This window comes from Dipodomys merriami, unplaced genomic scaffold, assembly GCF_024711535.1.
Source record: "Dipodomys merriami isolate MVZ:Mamm:240054 unplaced genomic scaffold, mDipMer1.0.p SCAF_9, whole genome shotgun sequence".
Taxonomy (NCBI): Eukaryota; Metazoa; Chordata; class Mammalia; order Rodentia; family Heteromyidae; genus Dipodomys; species Dipodomys merriami.
In genome coordinates, this window is record NW_027206512.1 from 58673678 (window position 1) to 58699430 (window position 25753).

The window sequence follows — 25753 nt, forward strand, 5'->3', positions numbered from 1 at the left end:
CTGGGCAGGTATTCTACCACCTGAGCTACACTCTCAGCCCTTTTTGCTTTTGTTTATTTTCAGATAGGGTCTTTTTGTGCACTTTTATGTTGAGGGCTGGCACCAGACTGAGATCCTCCCCGGTCGCTAGGATTACAGCTGTGTGCCACCACATCTGGCTTATTCACGAGTTAAGGTCTCCCTGACATTTTGCTCAGGCTGGTATCCTGTTGCAGCTTCTCAAGTATCTGCAGTTGCAGGCACAAGCCCCTGTGCCGGGGCTCAATGTGAACTTTCAAAGAAAAAAAAATGGTTTCTGCAATAGAAGATAAGTACTCTGTAAAACTGTAGATCTTTTTCCTTATCTTCTGTCCCTCCACCCATGACATAAATAGCTTTCTGATATAAAGAATATGCAGGTAAGTCTTAAACTCCACCTGGTCAGTGGCGTTACGTGAGTGGATGCACTGATATCAATGGGCAGATTCTGCAGGGATAACAGAACCACCTGGGATTCTTATAGATGATGAGAGAAAATGTGCTGGAGGCAGGGCAGAGAGGCCAGTTCCCTCTGCCTAAGGCGTCTGGGCCCTGTGAATGGTGCGTTGGTGAGTCAGTGTTCCTGAGAAAACGGGCCAGACAGGAGCAGGTTGTTGGAAGCCAGTCACCGAGGCCTGTGCCCAGGGGGCGATATTCATATATTCATGGCTCCTCATGGCTGAGCCACTCCGTCCATGCACAGAACCCAAGGGCATGCAGAGTGGGCACTGCCAGGACTACTCTTCATTAATGGAAAGGGCTTTCCCTTGACCTCCTCCTTTTATCCTGCAAGGCTCTGCCCATCTCTGAAGGTGGGTCCTCTGGTATTGATGCATTCCATCTCTCCAGACATCTGTCCTCTACATCACCACCAGCCAGGCAGGGAAACTGACTCACAGAGAAGGGATGTGACCTCAAAGAACCTTGCCCCGCCCCCATCTTTCTACTTTTCCCTTTCCCATCATGTAGTCTCTTCCTTCCTTCCTTCCTTCCTTCCTTCCTTCCTTCCTTCCTTCCTTCCTTCCTTCCTTCCTTCCTTCCTTCCTTCCTCTCTTCTTTCTTTCCTTCCTTCCTCTCTTCTTTCCTTCCTTCGTTCCTTCGTTCCTTCCTTTGTTCCTTCTTTTCTTTCTCGCTTTCTTTGTCCTTGCTTCTCATGTCCTGGACCCCCATCTCTAGCATCTCTTAAATAGACACCTGTCCTGTCCAACTTGGATACCACACTCAGGACCTTGAAAGGCACTGCCTCTAAATGTGATCTCATGGCGTGTTTTGAGGGGGTAGCCCATTTTGGCCCATTGCAGTTGGGTAGATGGGACCTGGTGGAGTTGGCGTCCAGACCCTGTCCTAACAAAAGCCATGATCCCCAGACCACCCTGGATGCATTAGGGAGTGCGGGGTATACGGTGCTACTGTGCATCCATCCACAGGAAGACCCAACATCCCCAAGACCTTCCTCCAAGAAATCTGAGTTCAAACTGGTGTGGCTGCAGGGTGGTTCCAGGCATGCCTGTGTGCCACTACATTTAAACCACTGACTCTACTGTCCCCTCCAGATTCATGATTATGTGGTAGACACAAGGCCACCCCAAAGCTCAGGAATGACTCAGTGTGCTTAGTCTATGGCCCTCCACCCTTCTTTGATCAGTGTTCCAGCAACTTTCAATATTTGAATAGTAGTACTTTCTAAATAGAGAATAATTACAACCAGGTGCTAGTGGCTCACACCTGTAATCCTGGCTACTCAGGAGGCAGAGAATTGACGTTCAGAGCCAACCCTGGGCAGGAAGGTTGTGTGGCTCAAGTGGTAGAGCCACTTTTTTATTTTTAATTTTTAGTGCCTTGAGCACAAAAGCTCAGTGTCAGTACCCGAGCCCTGAGTTCAAGCCCCAGGACTTACACAAAAATAAATAAATAAAGGTAACTGAGTGCCTGTGGTGAATCACACCTATAATCCTAGCTACTCTGAAGGCTGTGATCTGTAGATCACAAGTCAAAGCCAGCTTGGGCAGGAAAGTCCATGAGACTCTCATCTCCAATAAACTACTCAGAAAAAGCCAGAAATATTACTGTGGCTCAAGTGGTAGAGTGCTAACCTTGAGCAAAAGAAGATTAGGGACAGCCCCCAGACCCAGAGTTCAAGCCCCAGGACCAGCAAAAAAATAAATAGTAAAATTAATAAAGATAATTGAAGGGGATTTTATTTTTCCCTTCAGTCTACTGAAAAGTCCTACCTTTTTGAAAATGGTAGCCTGAATAAGTCAAGGCTGATTTAACTTCTGTTGTGGCCAAAGTATCTTCAAATGTGCTTAATAAACTGCTCCAGCAACTTTTATTTCCCCTAAAATATGTTATTATGCTATGTGATTTGTGGCTGTTGCATAGAGCAGAAGCAGATAGTTCCTCTAAGCACATTAGGCCACAGGTCAGAAACTATGAAGGAAATGAGCTCTGGGCTGGGAAAATGATAATTAGCTAAAATTAAGAATCTGAAAGCTCTTTTCCACTTATTTCAGATTCATAATGTCTGTGATCTGGGCATGTCTGAGCTACTCCCAGACTTTTAGCCCTATCCATATTTTATAGACATAAAATGCTTTGAAGCATTTTGGATTTTTATTGCCACTGAGTGCTTCCTGGGACAAGACAAAATATTACCCATAATCTCGCATATCTATGAAGGATGGTAGGTATTTCCTAGGCCTTCAATTTATCACCTGGCATTCTTAGTTGTTGTTTTTTATTGCCTGCATTAAAATAACTTACCATGAAGTCAAAGTGGGGAAGTTTATGGGAGGAAGCCATAGATGTGTGGTGTGAAGTGTGTTTTAGCACACTCTGATGCACTCTCCTGTGTATTTCTGGTTGTACCTTGTTTCCATTTGGTGGTGGTAAATATTAACTGGGCACCTAATATAATCCAGGTACCAGGTTTTATGCTTTGTTAAGAATGCAGACAGGTAGATGAGAGAAACACAAAACTGATAGAGTGTCCTATGTGGTCTTAAGTTTTACCTTAGTCCTAGATATTATTAAGATATGACTGGTGGGGTTGGTAGAGCATTAGACATGAGTGAAAGCACCAGGTACTGCGTTCAAGTCCTGGTCTTATACCAAAAAAGGACATAGAACTGGAATGAAATCACATGTAAAGACTTTAAGATTTTAAGAGTCTTCTGTGTGGGTAAGTTGATAAGAGTTTGACACCAGGGATCCCATAGCCCAATTCTGGAAGCCACCCAGGTGTATGGGTAAACCGCAGAACTGCACTTCCTGATCTGACTCGTTTAGCTTGGGTGATCCTGTTTTCTAAAGGCTCTGTCCTACACACCCGTCAGCCCACAGCCTAGAAGAACAGACTTCTAATTTCCGGAAGACAACCCTGCCATTTACGTGATTTACATGTGGGGAAACTGCAGTCTTGAGAGATGTTTTATGGCTTCTAGTTCATCAAAGATGCCATAAAAATATAGAAGCAGAAATACAAGACTCCAGGCTGCTTCTAGTGAGATACTGACACAGTAGTGTAGTAGTGTGTGTGTGTGTGTGTGTGTGAGTGTATCTGTCTGTCTGTCCACCTTTCCGTCCATCCGTGAATGTGCCTGTTGGCGCTGCAGTTTCAGTGCTCAAGTCTCATAGGGTTGCCAGGAAAAGTGTGTGTGTGTGTGTGTGTGTGTGTGTTTATTGTGAGAATACCATACAGAGGAGTTACAATTACATGGGCAAGATAATGAGTACATTTCTTATCAAGCATTATTGCCTCCTCGTTGTTTCCCCTTCCCACCCCTTCCCATACTCCTCCCCTCTCCCCACCCGATCCTCCCTCCACCCCCCACCAAAGTTGTTAAGTTCATTTTTCTACATAACAACTTGTACATCTCATTGTTGCAATGGGTCCACCTGGTATATATACACAATGGAATTCTATGCCTCCATCAGAAAGAATGACATTGCCCCATTTGTTAGGAAATGAAAAGACTTGGAAGAAATTATATTAAGTGAAGTAAGCCAGGCCCAAAGAAACATAGGTCCCATGGTTTCTCTTATTTGCAATAACTAGTATATGTCTGAGTCAAGCAGAAAAGGTCAGATAAGTTGATGTTAGGGGAATGAACCCCAAGATAAGTATTCAAATGTTTTTTGGTTTTTTTTTTCCTTTCATGCAATTGTTTCTATCATATTTATAAGATGATTTCTATGTTGCTTTGTATGTCCCTCCCCCACAGTATAACCCATACTTTCCTGTTTTTGATGTTGGTATAATTTGTGGAGGGGAAGGGAAAAAAATCATTTAACTAGGGAAAAGTGTGGTTTTTAAGGGCATTTGCACTTTCCCTTGTAACATTCAATTCCAGCTTGATGTTCTGCTATAGATAAAGACTCCAGAAAGACTTACTTGCTTAAAATTTAAAAGAACAATACCCACTAATTAAATCCTGTGCCTTTTATTGTTAGGGCTTTAAGCCAGTGCTTAAAGTCTTTATATGCTTAAAGTGCTTTAAGTCTCTTCTTGGATTTCTACCTTCTTTCCCCCCAAGAAATCAGGATGGCCAACAATTATTTGGAAATTCCTAGGTTGTGGAGCCCCTAATGCCCACATTTCATAATAAAATCTGATCTCCGCATTTTAACATGAGGTAATTGGCTCGAAGAGGCTCAGTCATCTGCTTCCAGTTACACAGGAAGTAGTGAAGCTAGAATCTATATCTAAGCCTGCCTGAGTCTAAAATCATGCCCTCCACAGCTGCTTTAGATTTAATTCCAGCTGTCTGAGTCTTCTGAAGCAGCTTGTGGATGTCATCAATTCTTATATGGATTAGAGCACCTGGGAGGGTCTTGTTTGTATTGACCTCTTCCAGGACAGGCAATGACACACTCGCTGCCCGGGTAATGTACCTGGACTGGTGCTCAGCTCCTGCTTTTGGGACAATGCAGGAGAGGGGAGCTGGTTGGAGGAGCTCTCCTAGGGGCATGATGGTGCCCTGTGCACCCCCTGAGACAGTTTAAGGTCATTGATAAGTTCATCTGCAAGACTACCCTTGTAGATGGTGACCTGATCTGATGCAGGCCATTTTCCCACAGCAATCAGAAGGACCAAGGAGGCCCTGGAGAACATGGCAAACAGCTTGCATAGCCTGAGTAATGGGAGTTCCCAGCTTAACAACAGCCTGACCAACGTGAAAGACAGCATCCAGAACTCACTCAATGGCAACGACTGTTCTTCAGCCCAAGACCAGGAAACCTGTAACCGCATCAGGGCATCTCTAAGTCAGCTGGGGACCAACCCCGAGTTGGGTCAGGTGAGTAGGTGAGCAAGCTAGAGCTCTAGGCTTCCCGCTATCCTCATCAGGCTGGTTTTTATTCTCACCGCGCTTCAAACGTATTGAAAAGTTGTCAATACAGGTCACTCTTTGCATGCCTTTAGCTTCTTTTTCCACCTGTTTATTTCTATCATTATTTCTATCATTATAGTATTATAGAATTAAAAAATAAGCCATGTGCGCATGGGCGCGCGCGCCTGTGTGTGTGTGTGTGTGTGTGTGTGTGTGTGTGTGTGTGTGTGTGTGTGTGTGCGCGTGCACGCGCGCGCGAGTACTGGCTGGAGCATGAACTCAAGACTTCATGTTCTTGCTTGGCTTTTTTTGCTCAAGCCTAGAGCTCTACCACTTCTAGCTTTTTGTTAGAGATTAGAGTCTTGCGGAGTTTCCTGCCTGGCCTGGTTTTGAACTGCAATCCTCAGATCTCAGCTTCCTGATAGGATTACAAGTGTGAGCCACCAGCACCAAGCTTTTATTCAACAATATTCAGTACTTGAAATCTCTTATATCTGTATTTAAAGTTTTAATGCCAAACATTTAAATACTGGTGATTATAAGGGCCATTCTGAAGAAAACCATGTTTTCCCCAGACAAGCTCAATGGTTCAAAAGACAGTGAGCTCATGCATTACAATATTGACATCCCAGGCCTTGACTGCAGGATGATTCTGTTGTTTAATGTGGTTTACTTTTGCAGGTAACTACCTTGCCTTATATTTCATTTTATATATTTTCAGCTCCCGTCTGTGGATCAGCAACTTAGTCGTGTGAATGAGATTATTAAAACTGATTTGGATAAGCTAGCCACACAGGTACATTTTGGGGGACTTTTCTTTTGGAAAATCATAGCTGTTTATTTGTATCATTTAAAGGGTAGCCTGATATGTAAGGAGGAAGGAAATGGCAAGAGGGATTGCCCAGACCTCAGTGTTGCTGGGGCTCCGCCTTTAGTATGTGAGTGAGGGAAGTGTAGTCATCTCGAGCCTTAGCATCACTCCCTCTACCCAGCCAGTCAGTCAGGCTAGCTCTCTTTTTATGCACCTGCTATGCCCTTTGCCTCACACTCTTTCCTTCCTTCTTTTCCTAGCACTTCATTTAATAACCTTCATATATTGCCTTCTTGTGTGTGTGTGTGTGTGTGTGTGTTTACTGGGAATAGAACCCAAGGCCTTGTGCATACAAAGCCTGCGCTCTATCACTGAGCCACACCCTATGTATACCCTTCTTCATAAAGCCTTACATGACATCCTGATTCGATCAAAACATTTTTAATTGGCTTATAATGAGTTGTACATGGTTAAGGGTACTCATGATATGTCCGTGCATGCAAATAATGCATGTTAATATATTCTTATAGCATTGTAGTTCCTAAGTTCCTCTAATTACATATAACCATCTGTAATGCCTCTCTCCCCTCATTAGACTGTAAGCCTCCATAAAGGCAAAGTCAGGACTGGAGCATGGCTCAAGAGGTGGAGTGCTTGACTAGCATTCACAAGGCTTTGGTTTCAATCCTTAGTGCTGCAAGAAAGAAAAACAAACAAACTACAACAAACCAGGGGAGCACAGGCTTGAAATACCATTTCCCTAGTAGCTATCTATTCCCTAGCAATAGATGCTGAGTACACAATAGACATTTCTTTATAAATATGATTCGATAGAGTGTCTCGGTCCTAAAAGCAAACAAGAGAATAGCTGTATTCTTAATGGTATTCCTTTATTTATAGGTATAGAAAGACCTTGAATATCTATTACTATACTTCCTGCAAGGTGTTTCCTAAGTCATGTGACACTCTTGATCTTGGCACACTGTTATTTCATCAGTTAAATAGTAAAATTTATTCCTGTGAAGCCCCTTCCAGCTTCCAGGGCCTGTAACAAGTGACATTCTAAAGTCCAAAGTGGAAGTGAAATTGTGGACCTTCTTTTTTTATGACATTTGACATAGGCTAAAGTAGAATCTAGCTGGCAACATTCCTCTTAGTGAATCTGTGAGCCCTGCAGGGGTCCTGAGCAGGTATCTATAGAGACAGACAAGGAAACCCAAACTAAACCTCTTCCGGGGGGGAAAGGCTGGAGGTTGGAGGTGAGTTCTTTAGAAATTCTATTTCTCTCTCATGAGTTAGATAGCAAAGCAAGAGAGCTTCGCATGATTGGTTTGGGTTTTGTTTTAACCTCATGACCTCTTTTGTTCTTCTTCTGTGAGATCTGTATCTCCTATTTAATAATTGCATTAGGAAGTGAGATACTGTTTGTTTTTTAGAAATTCACTTTGTATCCACACATGGTGGAGTGTACAAATCAGGGTTTCCTGGCCTCTGTGCTAAGGATGCTAAGGTGCTGGGTAACTGGTTTGGGGAGCAGAGTTTTCTGGGTGCAGCCATCTTGTTTTGTGGGATATTAGCATCACCAGCCAGCACTTAAACTGTGTAGAAACATCTCACAACCATGATACACACATGTCTTTGGAGGAAAAAAATTACCCCCCTAATTGAGAACCATTCCTGTAGATATACATATCCAGACTATGTGTCTGGAATAATTTTCCTAGGGTATTTTGAACAAACAGATTGATTTTAAATTGTGAGGCTACCGTTTGAAAAGCTTCTTTTTTTATTATTAAAAAATAAACTAACTTCACTGGATTTTATTTTCTCCTCTTAAATGTTTAGACTAACAAAACATCTTCACTGTCCCAAATGATTTCTGGTACTTTGATTTAGTGATTTCTTTTTTTTTTTTCTGTTTTTAGAAATTCACTTTAGGTTCTCATATATGTACTATACTCATTATTTGGATTCTCTACACATCTGTGGCATCTGAAGTTACTCTCTCAAGAATTTTCTCTAGGGTGAACACTCTTTGACATGGTCTCTGATTTATCTAATTAAGAGAAGTATACTCTCTTATGGGGATATAGTACTGATTACTATATTATAGTAATTTCAGATGTAAGATAAATATGATATTTTTATTCTACTTTTATTATCCGAAGTGAGTATTAGTCAGCTGCTGTCTTACTTAACTTGGACTTACTTTGCAAATTTTTTTAGGGTTCTAGATCCTTGGAGGATATACCCAACACAATAAAAAACCAAAGCACAGAGGTCATAGCAGGTGAGAGCCATATTTGAGGACGTTTTGCTTTTCTCTTTGTTAAGAATTCTGTAATTGGCCAGCACAAATAAATAGATTATTTTGAATCATATTGCCCTTATTTATTTATTTATTTATTTGGGTCATGGGGCTTGAACTTAGAGCCGGATGTTAAAGGAAGGAAAAGAAAGAAAGAAAAGGAGAAAGTGATAATCCTACAGTTACTATGTCATGTCCCTGAATGCCATTTCTTGGGTGATAGGTTGTTGTTACTATAAAAACTCACATAATAGGGTTTTATAGGTATATACCCTAGCTTCAGTCTCATTTCCAGTGCTTTCTAAAAGAGATCTGTGCATACCTAAGTCTTGGGCTTTAGAATCACTGTAGTAAAATTGGGCGAAGAGTTGTCTGCCTCAGTATTTTAAAGTTTTTTTCAGAGTAACATGGGAAAAATGCCTGGTGTATGGTAGGCACACCTCATATTTTAGCCCCTTATCCACTTAAAAAATAATAAGACAGTGGAAGAAGAAAAGTCAAATTTGATTTCAGCACTATTTTATTGAAGTGTGCATTCCCAGCCTGCTGTTTTATGTAGTCATTGCTTTTGGAGGGTCTTGGCTTTCTTCATGCTGGCTATAGAATCATATTCTATTATAAACGTGGTCCTAATGCGTACTTCATATTAGAAAGTGCCTAACGCATGTCCGTTTGTTTTCAGATGTTAAAGCGGTCTTGAATTCCATTGGCTACAACATTGACAGTGTTTCCCAACAGATACCTATTCAGAGCACTCTGTCATCTTTCACAGGTTACCTTAACGATACTGAGTACTACTTCTACTATTATACATCTATTGTAGAAAAGAATGATTCTTTCTGGTGAGTTCTTCCTTGGTGCTGAAAAGTTGGGCATGAAGCTTGCTTATAGAATTGCCTAAAAATCTGACATAGGACCAGGATGACCTTATGAGAACAAATTGTTCTGATAGAGACAAACTTTAGTTTATAATCAAATCTAGGTTATAATCCTAACTTAAATCCAGGCTCTGGTGGCTCATGCTTCAAATCCTAGTTACTCAGGAGGCTGAGATCTGAGGATCTCAGCCAGTCTGGCCAGACAAATCTAAGAGGCTGTTATCTCCAATTAAGCAGTAAATAACTGTAAGTGTGGTTCAAGTAGAAGAGTACCAGCTTTAAGCAGAAAAAAACAAGCAAGATCACAAGTCCCTGAGTTCAAGTCCTAATACTAGCTCCAGAAAAAAAAAATAAAGGAAGGAAGGAAGGGAAGGAGGAAGGGAAAGAGATAGGGAGAGAGGGAAAGTGAATGGGAAAATAAGGGAAGGGGAAGGAAAGAAGGGGAAGGAAGGGAAGTAGAGAAATGGAAGGAAAGAAGGGAGGGAGGGAAGGAAAAAAGGATGGGAGGAAAGGATAGATGGAGAGAAGAGGAGAGAGAGAAAGAAAAGAAAGAAAAAGAAGGAAAAGTTGAACTATTTCCTAAAATTACAACATAGTGAAGATTGTTATGGCTTTAAAAAAAAAAAGATGATCCACAAATTTGTTTTAATTTTTTTTAAGTTGAAGATTGGCAATTCTTGAGTCAGATATTCCATAGTTTGCGATTTTGATGTCTTTAGTGACACCTAGAATCTGTTATAATTAGTAAGTCAGGCATGGAATGGGATCTTAATATAATTAAATGTTATTTAAATTGAAATGTAATTAAATGTAATTAAGAAGGGCATTTGGAAAAATACTGTCTTCTCATTGGTTTATACAATAAACGCCTAGCGCCTGGTCTTAGTTGTAGCCTGAAGGCAGCTCAGGTGAGAAGCTGCCATGCCAGTGCGTAGAAAATGGCCTGCTGGCGATCATCTCGCATAGACCATGCGGGATGGGGCGAGGAAAGACTTGGGCCTGAGAAATTTGGAGGATCCTGTCAGATGAACTAGCTCGGGGTTCTCCACGGGCTTAGGCAGCATGGATGGTTCCAGGCTAGTAGTCATCTTCTGTCTTCTACCCACTCCCCCTTTCTCCTCCCCTTGCCCAGAGCTTGTTTAAAAAAGAAACCCAATGAATGGTCTGATTTATTAACTCTAAAAGTTAGCTGAGGCCATGATCCCAGGCTTATTTCATTTTCTGTCCCCAGTATCTGGAACAAACCTCCACAGACTGGCTGCTGAGAGCTTTTATTATAATTACCAAAGTTGCTTTAATTGGATGGAAAGCTTTTGCTTTTGTTGGGAGGCACTGAGCAGGAACAATTTTTTTTTTAAGCATCTTAAAAGTTGGGAAGCATTTCTTCTACCTTGCATGCTCCTTTGTTTCTGGGAAATGGTGGTGTCAGTCTGGGAATGCCAGGAAGACCTAACTGGGGAGCCATTACCCTAAAATGTTTCACAGGACCATTAGAATATTGCGATCTGCATCCTGCAGGCATTTGATTTAGAACGCTCATAAAATTCAAAATGTCCTCTGCATCTGCCACGTAGAGTCCCTCTGGTTCAAGAACATTGTGCCCCAGAACATTCCTGCCAATCACAAAACATTTTTGAGAAAGGCCTGGAGACCAGCCTGCTGTTTCTGTCTCTGTTGACAAATGGTGATCTGTCCACAGCTTCTAGCATCAAGGATTTTGAAAGGATTTGAGTGCCTGAGAAAAACTTACGAAGTGCTACAGTCTCCTGTATTTCCCCCTGTGGAAGTCACTTCAGGGGAAGGAAATAAAACACAATGACCACTGAGAGAGAGAGAGAGACAGAGAGAGACAGAGAGACAGAGAGAGAGACAGAGAGAGAGACAGAGAGAGAGACAGAGAGAGAGAGCACACCTCCAAGCTAAATGGAAGTCTCCCCAGTGTCCCCAGGAATCAGTGGAGTCCTCCAGCCTCAGCCCACAACTCTTGGGCTGGGAAGCTACCAAGTGACTGTTGTAATCTGTTGGCTTTCCTTACCAGGTGGTTGAGTAGCTTGATCATCTGCTTCCTGCTGAGCCTCATCGTGCTGTTTTTTTACCTGGGCTTGCTGTGTGGCGTATGTGGCTATGACAGGCATGCCACCCCAACCACCAGAGGCTGCGTGTCCAACATGGGAGGCATCTTCCTCATGACGTGAGTGCTGGCTCCTCTTCCTCACGTGCTCACCGTGTGCGTGGGATCCACACACTCGAGTTCCAGCGGTGCCTTTTTTTGAAGTGTGGGGCTGCCTTCCTTTGGCTGGTGTCCGACACAACATACAACACAGGCTCTGAGTTGCTTGCATTTGATGGAGTGACTTACATACACTTTGTACACAGAGTGGGCCCCTTCTCAAAGTGACGATGACAAGCAGTTCACTTTCTTGGGTCTCCATTGTTCCTTTTTTATGTTCGTTCATTCTTTCATTCACCAGGAGCCCAGCTAACCTTGTGTTGGTATTTTGTTTTTGTTTTTGTAAGGGTACTGGGGGTTTGAACTTGGGGCCTCGGGCTTCACTTCATTTCACTCAAGGATGATACTCTACCACTTGAGCCACAGTTCTACTAGTTAATCATCTATGAGACTTTCTGGGACTTTTCTGTGGAGGCTGGCAGTAAATCTCACTCCTCAGATCTCGGCCTCCTGAATAGCTAGGATTACACCAGCTCCCAGGCCACCAGGGCCTGGCTTGGAGACACGGCTTTCTATGGGCATTAGTACAGCCAGTGTGAGACTCTCGGAAGGTGCTTTAGAAACAGAGCTTGGCAGCCCAGCACCCGCGGGGCTGAGGCAAGTCACCTAAACTAGAGACTGGAGCAGGGGTGAGGTATAAGGAATGGAGAGCCGGTGGCAGGCCGGAGTGACGACGTTCACATCCAAGTCATGTGTTTGGGAAATCTTTATTCCAGTCCAGAAGGTTGAAGCAAAGCACAGTGGCCGTGAGCTGCTGTATGTAAAGATGGAGCCAGAAACAGACTGAGAGGCGGGCGGTGGCTCTGCCGCCTTTCCCTCTCCTCCTCTCCCCTTTCACTTGTCCTCCCCTTTCTCCCTCCACTCCCCTTCTCTTTCCCTTTCTTCTTCCTTTCTCTCCTCCCCCTACTCTCCCCCTTCTTTTACAATGGTCCCCCTCCCCCCTCCCCCCTCCCCCCTCCTCTGCAATCATCTTTGCAGCCCAGATGCATTCATCCTCCTCCGTTTCCCCTTTTCTCAGCAGTTGGCTTTATCTCCTTCACAGTGGAAACAAAAGCTGTCCTACACTGTCTACCACCAACCCCCCAACACACCTACTTGTTTTGTTTTTTTTTTTGTCGGTCGTGGGGTCTTGAACTCTGGGCCTGGGCGCTGTCCTTCAGCTCTTCAGCTTGAGGCGAGTGCTCTACCACTTCAGCCATAGCACCACGTCCGGTTTCCTGGTGGTTAATTGGAGATAAGAGTCTCACGGACTTTCCTGCCCTGCCTAGCTTTGAGCCGCAATGCTCAGATCTCAGCCTCCTGAGTAGCTAGGATTACAGGGGTGAGCCACCGCTGCCCGCCACATCCACTTTTGAACCCACTATCTTTCCTTTAGACTGTTAGAGGCAGATGGGTTCCGGCCGTTTCACCTTAGGCCCACCCACCAACAGTGCTCTGGTCCCATCCTTTCCCACCACTTCCCTTCCCTCTCCCTTGTTTCCTCCTCTTCCTAACCTGCACTTTCTTCTCAACACCTAGCTGTGCTCTGTTCTCTCCCTTCATTAAAAACAAACAACAGGACTTCTACCAACACCACCTCCTCCACCAGCCCATTGGGCTTCTCAACAGGGCCATCCGTTTCCTTCTCTCCCACAGCAGCACAATGCACTTTAATCTGCCCCTTCCCACTCTCACTTTGCCTCTGTGGAGTCAGCAGTGACCTCTGGCCAGCAGGGCCAGCGGTGTTGCAACCGCTGAGCACTTCTGACTGCGGTCTGCAAGCGCCCTCTCCTTCCTTCCCAGATTCTCTTTTCCCCCCATGGATGCCTTCACACCCCCAGGCTTCCTCTCTGCCTCCCTGGCTCTCCACCTTGGCCTGGTTTGTTGCTCTCCTTCCACCCCCTCTTCTTCAAAGTCTGCAGCCCTCCGGGCCAGTCGCAGGCTGCTTCTCTCTCCCATCCAGTCCCAGAGACAAAGGTCTGTTCTTAGCATATTCTCTGCCCCGGGGTCTGCACTCCAATCACGTGTTTCACCCTCCCACCATATCTTCTGCAGGCGCTCCCTGGCCACATGACCATTGCCCACACCATCTTCTCTTCCTGCCCAGACCATCAGGGTTGCCTGCCGCATCTGCCTCCCATGTTATCTCTCTCTCCTCCACTGGCTTCTCTCCATCACCATCAGCCTGATCAATACCCCTTCCCAAGCCCCAAGCCTGTGCAGTGATTCCCACCCTGTGGCCCAGTCCAACCACTCTTCACTCTATGTATTCCAAGAGGGCTCTGGTTCGGTGGGATTTCTCTCAATTGTTCCTCCTGCCCCTGGGACTTTCTAGGGTCCATTTAGTGCATTCCAGCTGCCTCTGAAGCTGCGCCATTCTCTGCCACCCGGGTGGATACAGCCACCTTGGCTCCTTCAGACTCTCCAGGGCGCTTTTCCTGCATGGAGTCTCTATAGACTGTGTCCTTTAGCAGTGAAGACTGGTTGTCACCTGACATCTAGGTTCCTGCCCATCCTGCCAGCCAGCCAGGTACTGGCATCAAGCTCACGATAAATACCTGCCAGGGACAGAGAGATCACAGTGCCAGGGCCTTCCTGTCCTCACCCCCCCCCCCAGTGTGCTGATCTATTTAATGTACGATACATGGAAGACCACAGTCCATTGTAGACAATGAGTGGGTAGAATTCATAAGGCCTAGTACGTAATGTTAAATAATTCCATAGAGAATGTCTAACTCTGTATTTCTTTCTCTATCTCTCCCTCCCCCAGTGGAGTTGGATTAAGTTTCCTCTTTTGCTGGATATTGATGTTTATTGTGACTCTTACTTTTGTCATTGGAGCAAATATGGAAAAATTGGTTTGTGAACCTTATGCAAACAAGAAGTTATTCCAGGTACATTTGATTTTCTTCTTATTGTAGGAAGTCTTGAAATTGATTTGGGTTTTACCCTATCTTGTGGTTCATGAGCAATGATAACCTGATTTTAATTCACAAGTTTGATCTCTTAAGAAAAAAATTAGTAAGACATCAAGCCAGGCTTCGTTATCTCCTTGGCACCGCTGAGTCATTTGAAACCATGTGTGTGTGTGTGCTCATCCTCAGAGTTGAACTCAGAACCTCATGCTGTTGTTTAGCTTTCTCCCTCAAAGCTGGCATTCTTACCACTTGAACCACAGCTCTACTTCTTTAAAATTATTTATTTATATTAAGTATCCCTGATCAGAAAAATCTGAAGCCCAAAACATTCCAAAATAGGAAGTTTTTTGAGCACCAGCTTGACACAGCAAATGGAAAATTCCTCATCATGAAACTTTGTTTCATGAACCAAATTATAAAAATATTGTACAAAATTACCTTCAGACATGTAGTGTAAGAAATATATATAAAACAGGTGCACTGCATATTTAAATGTGGGTCCCAACCCAAGATATATCTTTATGCAAATATTCCAAAGTCAGAAAAAGTCTGCAACATTTCTGGTATCAAGCATTTTGGATGTGACACACTCAATCTGGATTTACCAAGCACACACACATTACTTCTCAGGTTAAGTACAAACACAGTGCAGAGCTACATAGTGAGACCCTGCGGTCAAAGCATATGTGCACATGTGCACACACACCTACATACATATGCACACGCTATATGATATCTATAAATGTATATCTATAGATATTATATATCCATATCTATAGATAGATATAGTTATAATCAATTTGAATAGATATTCAATTTATAGTGTATACATAGGTTGGTAAAAAACTGTTTAAAAGCACTTTCTTCTTTGTTCCAGGTTTTGGACACCCCCTACTTACTAAATCAGGATTGGAAATATTTTCTTTCTGGCATGATGTTCAGTAGTTCAGATATTGAGCTTACTTTTGAACAAGTTTACAGGTATCACTGATCACATTATATATTTTGCTGCATATGAAGGCCCCCCTCCACCCCCCACCGCCAGAATAAGAAGTTTGCTATTGTGGGTCACTCTGCCTAAGGTTTGGGTCATTTTCCCCTGAGGATCTCTTCAGCTCCATTAGTGAATGTGTCTTGGGGAGGGCCATGCTCACAGGAAAGACCAGGCAATCTCTGAAAATCAAGGGAGTTTTGTCTGAAGACTAGGTCATCCATGAAGATTAGGAGTGTCTTGACCCCATCCCTAGGTCCTGAGGAACTGGAGTCTTCCACATTGTTTAAGATTTTCCCAGAGAAACGGTGGAGGTTTTGTTGTTATTGTTATTGTCTTGCCCTTTAGCAAAGTGTCTGAAGCCCAAAGAGTGTATGCAATTCTTTATATTCTAAAATCCAGGGTGACTCACTCTTGCTTTACATCACACACCTTTGCTAGCTGGTGAAATGGTTCTACTGCTCTGCTGGTCTGTAGCCATAGGTAACTGAACTCAGGAGTGAGCAGATCACCGGCTCTGCTCTGAGCCACGAGGAAGGAAGTAGGAAGTAGTTAGGTGATTATTTGACAGCAAATCACAGGATACTTTTGGAACAGTGACTCTTTTATTTCTACCCAGAGTAAGACCAGAGGTGACTTGAAGACATGCTCAAATATGGCATGCTCTATATGGCATTAGTGACTCACTTCAAGGACAGTCTTGTCTTTTTTTTTAATAGATATTGTCTTTAAGTAGTTGTACAAAGGAGTTGCTATTTAACGAAACAGTTTATGAATAAATTGCCTCTTAATGTCACCCCGTCAACAGTCTTGCCCATCTCACCCAACCCCACCCCTGCCCTTTATTTTCTTAATTTTGTAGGATAGGCATGTCTTAAGAGATGACAAAGACTTATCCAATCAGCCGGGGGACCCTCCCCATCCTCCACACACACCATTTTAGACTCCTTTGATGAGAATTTATTTTTTCCCAATTTGCAAAATTGACCCCAGCACTACAGAAAACAGCGCAGAGGAGACAGATAGAAGAATGCTAGTCAAAACTATTGTATTTGTTCCCATCATAGGGCAGTTCACACAGCAGACGAAGATAGCAGGACTGCCAGGGCCCTGCGTGGGTGACACTGGTGTGTCATAGAGAGCAGCGTTGAACCTTTGCATGTTCTTAGTGTATGGAAGTGGCCATGCTGCTTTCCGGGGCCTTAATTTCTTTGTTTGTTCCCCTAGTGATTGCAAAAATGATAAAGGCATTTATACCGCACTTCATCTTCAGCACATCTTCAATATTGACGATCATCTCAACATCCAGCAGGTGAGCCATCAGAACCCTTCTCAGACCTGACAACCTGGGTGATGAAATCCAGTCGTCTTCCTTCCTCTTTGTTAATGTCACTGTGAAACCTACCATTTTAAAATGAGATGTCGTTTATTCATGATGTTATATGGCTTGTGTTTTGTCTGGTAGATGAAGTCCTCAACTTAGGATGCTTTCCAGAAAAAGATTTCACTTCCTGAAGGGCATGTATTCATCTAGGAACATTCCCGCTTGCTTCTCGGGGAGTTTGATACTCTAAGATCATCTCTCCTTTTCTGCCAGGCTCTAGAATTAGGGAACTAGGCAGAGAAGTATCACTCACACTGTCCTAATTGTTTTTTAATGAATCTCACTGTGACTCCAGGATGCCGGGGCACACTGAATAGCAGAGAGAGCAGTAGAGTTGCCACTGTTGAGGTCTGGTATGCTGCTAGTCCTGCTCCTCATGCCTGGGGCCCCTTATAAGCCTCCAAAATGAAAGCAAGCCCAAGCAGGACCAAGGGGGAGGAATGCTCTCCAAGCCCTCCCTGCATCCTGGAGGCCGCTGGAAGAGCCAAGGGACAATGATGGCTTTGCAGTTTTCAAATGTGAAGGTGTTTGTTTGAAAGCTGTATATAAACTTTGTATTGATTATCTTTATTAAATCCTTAACAAGGTCCATAAATAACACATAATTGTGCGATCCAATCCTAGCTAGATTTCCTCTACTTCTTTTGCCCACCATGCTAAGGCCATTTTCCCTGTGCCACATTGGGTGCAATTGAAAGTGCCACTTGGGACGTTCAGGCTCTCCACGCTGTACTGTCTGGCTGTTAGGACAGCTCCAAGAGGACAACCACAGCTCCATGATCTTTGCCAAATTAATGAAACACTTTCCCAGGAGATAATCTCTATGTCTTTCTACTACCCAGTTTTATGCTGGTCATTCTGCTGAACGTGAAGCCGACACTGTTCCTTTCAGCATCTCTATTTTCTCCATGACTCCCTCCCCCACCCCTCCTCTTTCTCTCCCTCCCCCTTCTCTCTCTGTCTCTGTCTCTGTCTGTCTGTCTGTCTGTCTGTCTGTCTGTCTCTGTCTGTCTCTGTCTGTCTCTGTCTCTCTGTCTCTCTGTCTCTCTGTCTCTCTGTCTCTCTGTCTCTGTCTCTGTCTCTGTCTCTGTCTCTGTCTCTGTCTCTGTCTCTCTCTCTCTCTCTCTCTCTCTCTCTCTCTCTCTCCTATCCCATTGGTGGTTTGTTTTCCTGATAGCATCATCCCTTCACTTGGAGGTTTCCAAGGTGGAAATGGATTCTTACTTTGCTTTCCATCTCCCCTCCTGGAAGAGCACTTGCCATAGAGTGTGAGGAAGGAGGTAGGGAAGAAATGCATGCCAGTCAGGCCTGTGCATGTGTATCTACTTTTGTCCTGTATGCTTTTATTGTTGACCATGAAATATGTGACATTCTTGGAGAATAATAGATTGCTCTGTACCCTTTGCTTTGTGCAGCATACTGGAAACATAATGAGAGAATTTGAAAATCTCAACTTAAGTCTTGATAGCATCACATTGCTGGATGATGCAGGAAGAAGAAATCTCCAGGAGTTTGCTGAATGTGGGGTAGATAAGATAGCTTATGAGACCTACTTGGCTCAGGTATGATTCAAGTGTGCATATGTGATGCAGGGGTATCGAACACCTATATTTCATATATGTATATATAACGTAAAATATATTATATAATAGTACATAATATATTGTGTATAAAATATAGATTATATAAAAAATATATATTTTTTTGTCGGTCATGGGGCTTGAACTCTGGGCCTGAGCGCTGTTCCTGAGCTCTTCAGCTCAAGGCTAGTGCTCTGCATGTGAGCCATAGTGCCACTTCCAGTTTTCTGTTGGTTAATTGGAGATAACTGGCTGGCTTCGAACTACGATCCTCAGATCTCAGCCTCTTGAGTAGCTAGGATTACAGGCATGAGCCACCAGTGCCCGGCTTAGATATCTTTTTTACTTAAAGGAAGTTCATGTAAAACTAACCACTTAAAAAAGAGTACTTAGTGTCATTTAGTATATTCCCAGAGTCACACGATTACTATGTTTAATTGCAACGTATTTTCATCACCTCAAAGAATCCAGAGTACCCATTAGCACTTGCTGCTAACTCCTAACCACCTCCCTCCAGTGCATGGTCTTTTTCTCTGGAGTCTCCTATCTAGAATCTCTCTAATAAGCAGAATCATATACTTTGTCACCTTTTATGTCTAGCTTCTTTCACTGGATGTGGTTTTGAGGTTTGTTTCAGTATGCTTTCATGGTTGAATAAACATAATCTGTGTGGAGCTAGAGACATGTGTGAAGTGGTAGAGTACCAGCCTTGTAGTAAGAGTTCAACCTAGTACTGCCAAATAATGATAACAGAAATAACAACAATATTGATCCTGAACGTATAGATAAAAATGTCAATGTCCCCATGTGAGAATTTCTAACTTTATTGCTTTGTGATTATGGACCCTTGTTCAATCTGTTGCCTACTTACTACATGTTAAGGTTTAAAACCCCCATGTCTATAACACAGTTTTCTTAACCTGTTTTGCAGGCCGGTAAATCCCCTGTAAAAACGAATCTTTTAGGATTTGCATCTATACTAGAAGTAGCAGCAAACCATTTGGTGAGTTCAGATAGTCTAGTTCATTGCTGTTGTAGTGGTTGCTATGAAAACTGCTGCCGGGGTTCTGGACTGCTGGAGCCTAGCCTTTCTTTGCCGCATCTCTCTGGGCGTGTGAGGGGATGGTAACTAAGGCTATGGTGATAGTAATAGTAAGAGGGCACAGGAGGTAAGGACACACCACTGGAGTCCATAAACGGCCCCTCATCTGCTCTGCTGGTTGGTGCCTTCATGGGTCCCTTCCAAGAATCAGCAATCACGGTCATAAGGAGACCGTGGTTCTGGAGAGAGACCTGGGTCTAAATTTCTAACTTAGCCTTTGCCTAATGGCAGGATCTTGGACACCCTTCTGCGTCTTAGTTTCTCCATCTGTAAAATGGAGCAGTGGTATCGACCTTATGGAACTCTTAGCGTCGATACTCCCAACACCACTTACATGAACAGTTGGATTAAAATAAACAGGTCTCCATTGGATGTTGGTTTTCTCATCTGTAAAACAGCCCAGTAGGGGCTATATCCTGATGAGACAGACTCTGTTTACTCTGGTACAGACTCTGGTACTCAGAAGGGCTGCAGGGTGTGAGGGATTGCTGTGAGGCCGTGGTTCTGTGATTTGAACCAGAGCCTCTGGGCATGTGCCACCTCCAGCACCTGTGTCTCCTCGTGCCATGATTGCCCAGCGTGGACCATGTGCTTATGTCATGCCGGGGCCCCTGTGGGCATCAACCTTTATTGTCTTCTCTTTATAGTCCTCAGGAAGTTTGAGACAGTCCCTGAAAACGGACGCACAAACTATCAGAACGATTTACCAGCATCAAGTCCTGCCCATGGAACAATCACTGGTAACGGTCAACAGCCTACAGCATCTCCCTATGGCCTGAGCAAAACCACTTATACCTACTTAGCACTCACTGAGGCTGCACTGGGGATTCCAGACGTGTGACCTTGGCCTCAGAAATTGACTTGTGCCTTAAAGAACACAGAGCTTAAATGGCCACCCCAGCTCTTAGTCCCTTTCTTTTTCCCACGTGATTGTGGCCAGTAGGATGTGAGCTGTGCCTCTCCCGTACCTTGCTCTGGTGTCCATTGCTGCTAGCAGGCCTTCTAGGCCTGGTGTTTTCGCCCTGCATGGATGATTTTGCTCTGTGCCCTCTCTCACCTGTTCTTTAATTCTTTCTCTCCAAACTCTGCCTAGAAATATATGAAAGTGAGGGTAAGTGCTTGTCTTCCTGCATCCTCTTAGCTCTGCGGCTGTCTGTGTCCTTCCTTCGCCCTTCCATCCCCACTCCCTTTCTAGCCTCCTGCTTTCTCCCTTTAACACCATGTACGCCATTTGGAGTCGAGACACAGGAAGATCTTTGGCGTCGGATAGACCTGGTTTCAACTTGGGCTTCTCCCTCTCCACATATGCCTACTTCTCAGTTTCCTCAGCTAAAATTAAAAAGGGAAAAGTTAAATGGATAATTGGTGGGAATCTCCCCCACATTGTGGTTATCTGGTTCGTGGAGATGAAAGACTTCTGACTTCAGAGGACTCAAGACAGGGGAGTGAATCTTGTACCTCATGTGTACAGGTCTCAGGGGGAAAAGGTGCTGGGTTACTAGGTCAGCCACACAGGTTTGCCGTTTAATCCAAATCCATCTACCTGAACCTGGATCTAGGTCTCCCACCCCACTCCCTTGATGTCTCCCTCCCTCCCTTCCTCATTCTCCCACCCACCCCCACCATGAGACTTCCAGATCACTAGAGCTTCAGAGTCTTTCCGTTCAACCTAATCCACTGAACAAAATAAGTTTATTCAATTTGAGTCTTGCACATTATAATTCCTTGTTCCTTGTTTATACCTAGCACATATTTAGTATCATCAGGCTCTCTCTCTCTCTCTCTCTCTCTCTCTCTCTCTCTCTCTCTCTCTCTCTCTCTCTCTCTTTCACACACACACACACACACACACACACACACACACACACACACACACACACAGGCAAATTATTTTGTAGCTAGGATGTATAGTCTAACCTAGGTTTTTGCCAAACCTAACATATCACAACCTACAGCCTACTGCCAATTTTTGTAAATATTTATTGAAACACATCCATACCCACTTATTTATAAACTGTCTATGGTTGCTTTTTGTTATAAGAGCATAGGTGAATAGCTGGGACAGGCTATAGACTCCAAAGCCAAAAATATTCACTATCTGACCTTTTGCAGATGAATTTGCCACCTCTGACCTAAACAATTCAGGCAAATCACACTTATTGTGTAGAAGCTGCTCCATAAAGCTTTTCTCAGCAATTGAAATTAACCGAAGGACACCTGCAAGCTTCCAATAAGTATCATGATTTTCTTGTTCAGGTTTTCTTACACACTAGTGGGATGTAAAGTACCATGGCTACTTGTGGGTTTTGTTTAGTTTTCTACAAGGCAACCATTAGAGAGTATGGTCAGAATTGATGGCTGTTTGGGGGAGAGGAACACATGTTTTATCAAATCCTGACAGTATTGTTTCATTTGTTCACCAGAGCAGTTTACAGCAAAGTGTCCAGATCCTTCAACACACAACCAGTGGACTGCCGGTATGGATCCATTTTGTTCTTCTGTTCTGGGCTTTTGAGCTCATATATCATGAATAGAGTATGTGAGAGGTTTATTTATATAGACAAATGTTTCAGCCATTTTAAATGCCAAACTGAGTTTTTCTACCATCCTGTCTACAAGTACTTCTGTAAATGCAGTTCTCATCTTAGCAGGTCTCTAGATACACTGATCTACAGGAGATACACTCCTTCCTGAGTAGATAGCTAGGTGATTCTCCAAAAGACTCACCTAATGTCTGTCTCAGCTCTTCTACTCTCAGAGACCCAGGCTGGGTTATGGTGTTGTGGGCTTGAGTCAGCAAATGGTAACTTTGTTCTGCCTCCATGGCTCTAACCAATCTGCATCCACGGAAAACCTGCATCTCTACTGGACACCTGGAGTCTTTCTTGTCATTATTCCATAAATAGTACAATATAGCAGTTACTTTTATACATATTTACATTGTGATGGGTATTATCAGTCGTCGGGTGACACTTAAAATACATGAGTGATATGTGTAGGTCATGTGAAAATACCACACCATCTTAGATGAGCATCTGCTCAGTCTCTTTTGGTATGGAGGATAGTGGGGGTCCTGGATCCAATCTCCATAGTGATTGCTTTGCAGATTGTCCAATTAAATCCTTTTATCTCTGATCTGTTGCCATGTTTTCCAGACCAAAGTGGCCAAGATCCTACACCTTTTGGATTCTGCTCAGAACTTCATCACAAATAATACTTCCTCTATTATTGTTAAAGTGAGTTTTCTTTTTCTTTTCTTTTTAAATGAGCACGTGGGTGAGTGTGCAAACACTCCACCATTCATGAAAGAGAGCGCTGTAGATTGTCCTCATCATTGTAATGGTTTGTCTAATCTTTGACTTCTTTCTAGGAGACGAAGCAATTTGTCACAACAATAATAGGATACTTTGAACATTACCTGCAGTGGGTGAAGGTTGCTGTAAGTGGTTTATCTGCCATGGACAGAAATGGGGAGCTAGATCTCAGGGGAGTCATTTTCTGGGGTAAAAGCTAAAGGAAATAAAATTGCATCCTCAGAAGTTGGAGGCATGGTTCAGTTGCTAGAGCGCCAGCCGATGAGTAGAAGCACCAGTCTCAGTCCCAGTATCAGACCAAAAAAAAAAAGAAAGAAAGAAAGAAAGAAGATTACATCTTCAGTCTTTTTGGTTGGAGGTTAAGTGGAAATGAATTGAAATACAGAGACCAAGACCCCTGGAGCCAGCCCCTCCCTCCCTCTGACCCTTTTTCAAACCTTTGTGTCATACAGGTTTTTCCTTTCCTTCTTGCCTATTTTGTCAGATAACAAAAAGGTCACATGAAACTACATTTAGTGGCGCATTCCTACTCCAGCTACTTGGAGGAATGCCATTCAAAACCCAGCGTCAGCAAAGAGTTTGGGAGTTGCCCTTTCAAACCATGGGTGGCGCACGGCTGTCATGTGAAGTACTTATGGAAGAAGAAATAGGAGGATAGTGGTCCAGGATGAACCAGGCATAAAGGGAAACCCTAACTTGAAAATATCCAACATAAACAGTTGGGCAAGTTAGCTGAGGTCTAGAGCACTTGCCTAATAAGCCTGAGGGCCTGAGTTTAAACTCCAATACTCTTGGAAGAAGAAGAAGAAAAACAGATGGAAGCCCTGAGCTGGACATGCATGGGGGAGTGAGGGGCTTGCTGTAAAGTAGATAATGTTTTCTGTAGGGCATTTCAGCTGTCAGCTACGTGTCTTAGAAGACATGGAGATCCCCTCTCAACCCAGGGAAGAGGTAGATGATGACTTGTGACCATGGGTTTTTGCGAGTGTGGTTCCCTGAACGTTTGTTGGTGTTGCTCACCCCCTAGATCTCTGAGAAAATGGCATCGTGTAAACCCATGGCCACTGCCCTGGATTCCGCTATCAAGGTCTTTCTGTGTGGATACACTGTGGACCCTCTGGTAAGAATGGCCTCTTTCAAAAAAGGAGATAGAATAAATATTTGTTTAAAGTCATAAACCTAACAAAGACATCCTCGAATTTTTGTCCCCTTCAGATTTAAAATACACACCACAATGCTAAGTTTTCTCCTTGGATTCGTTCTGGTTTTAAAAGGCAAACTCTTAATTTTTCATATTGATCTAAGCATAGGAGCACATGCTTATAATCCCAGCTGATGCAGACCGGGGCTACATGATGAGACCCTCTCTCCAAAACATAAAACAGGAAATTACATTTAGACTTTTCGACTAGAAGAGTCTCCATATCAGTGTTCCTTGCAGAAAGCATGCTTTATAGAAGTCAGGAGGCAACCATGAAGAAAATTCTGGTTGGTCAGGAATCGTCAGGAAGGAATAGGAGGGACAGCCATTGCTCGGCCAATCCCTAGTACATGAAAGGACCTCAGCCTTAACTGTCAGCCATCCAAAGCTCGGCAGTGACTTGCTGATCTTTTATTTAAAAGCCCCAGGGCCTGATGGCTGTGGTGGTAAATTCTGCCTCGTCAGCTCTACTCCTCAGCTCTGTTCACTCCTTGGTCCGCATTGGCTCACACGGGCCCATTTGCTCATTTGCTCTATTTCAAGCTCCTCCCTTTGCTGCCAAAGTAAATACCAGAACCTTGACCAGGCTGCACTAACCCCACGTGAGCGGATCCCTAATTATCCAATCAGGACTCAGTGCTGTTGGCCTCCCTGTCTCCCCGTGCTCCCCATCCTTGTTTGCTTTCACTTATAACCTGAATTTGCTCACCCCAGAGCTTTTGCACGTGCCCTGTCCTGTGTTTGAACGGGAGCCTGCTTCCTTGTCTTCCATTGTCTGCCCCTTTCACTCCCTCTCTTCCTCCCCTTTTCTTCCATTCACCCATGAGCTTTATTCCAGAATTCAAATTCCACTCGTACATTTTCTGAACTCTATGATTAAAAAAAACAATTATTGAAAGTCTCTGGGCTTCGTTACCTCAATGGATCCACAGCTGTGATTTTCAGGTTTCAGTTCAAGTCTCTCTTTTTTATTTTCCCCCCCAGAGATTTTCTAATCCTCTAAAGTGCCAGGCTCCCTTCCCTACCATGCCCAGAAGACTGCTTTTCCCCTAGAGATGTTACTGATCTGGAGAATATTATGGTGTGGTTCTTTAAGATCTGACCCCCAACACATGCGAGACTCTGAACCCCAGGAGTGAAGGGCCTGCTGGCTGGCAGCCACGTTCCCATCACTAGGCAGATGCCCTGGCACGGATCACTCTGGGGGAAGGACAGAGGGACCATCAGCCCGCATGCGCTTGGCCTCTGGGCATCCTTTCTGTCCTCTGTCCACTGCCTGCTCCTTGTTCTTCCGTGAAGTAGACTTCATGGCCGAGGGCAGGCAGGGACCCTCCCAGTCTCCCCTCCTTGGGAATCCCAGCCCTGGCTTCCTACCAGCCCCCTCCTCTTGGCCTGTGTCTGGGGGAGTCCTGGGTTCACTTGCTTTTTTTCTGACTCGATGTCTCCCTGGGTCCATCGTCCACCCCTGCTGCAGCCAGTCAGATCACCTGACTCCAGATGTTTCCCTGCAAGGCAGTACCTGGGAGCAGATGGGGGCACACTGGATGTTTCTCAGGATTGCCATGGCTTTGGAACTTAGTAGCAGGCAGTTTGATGAGTAAGGAAGAGCTCTGGGCTTCTCTTTCACCAGCAGCATGGACTTTGGGCCAACCACTGTGCTGCTTTTCAGTCTTACTGGTTCCCAAAGAAGGCAAAACAACACTGGAAAA

General features: G+C 44.0%; 1 protein-coding gene across 5 annotated transcripts in view; it reads left to right on the forward strand.

Moving 5' to 3' along the window:
* Positions 1–25753, forward strand: part of Prom1 (prominin 1) — a 71335-nt gene that overhangs the window by 38653 nt on the left and 6929 nt on the right. For all 5 annotated transcript variants that reach the window (XM_070012865.1, XM_070012861.1, XM_070012866.1 and 2 more), the window contains 15 exons: positions 5098–5315; positions 6070–6144; positions 8386–8449; positions 9150–9309; positions 11384–11536; positions 14325–14448; positions 15350–15453; positions 16691–16775; positions 18263–18409; positions 19359–19430; positions 20177–20269; positions 21953–22006; positions 22685–22765; positions 22900–22968; positions 23871–23963. In XM_070012865.1, coding sequence (XP_069868966.1) covers positions 5098–5315; positions 6070–6144; positions 8386–8449; positions 9150–9309; positions 11384–11536; positions 14325–14448; positions 15350–15453; positions 16691–16775; positions 18263–18409; positions 19359–19430; positions 20177–20269; positions 21953–22006; positions 22685–22765; positions 22900–22968; positions 23871–23963 — 1592 coding nt within the window. The remainder of the gene's footprint in view (positions 1–5097; positions 5316–6069; positions 6145–8385; positions 8450–9149; positions 9310–11383; positions 11537–14324; positions 14449–15349; positions 15454–16690; positions 16776–18262; positions 18410–19358; positions 19431–20176; positions 20270–21952; positions 22007–22684; positions 22766–22899; positions 22969–23870; positions 23964–25753) is intronic.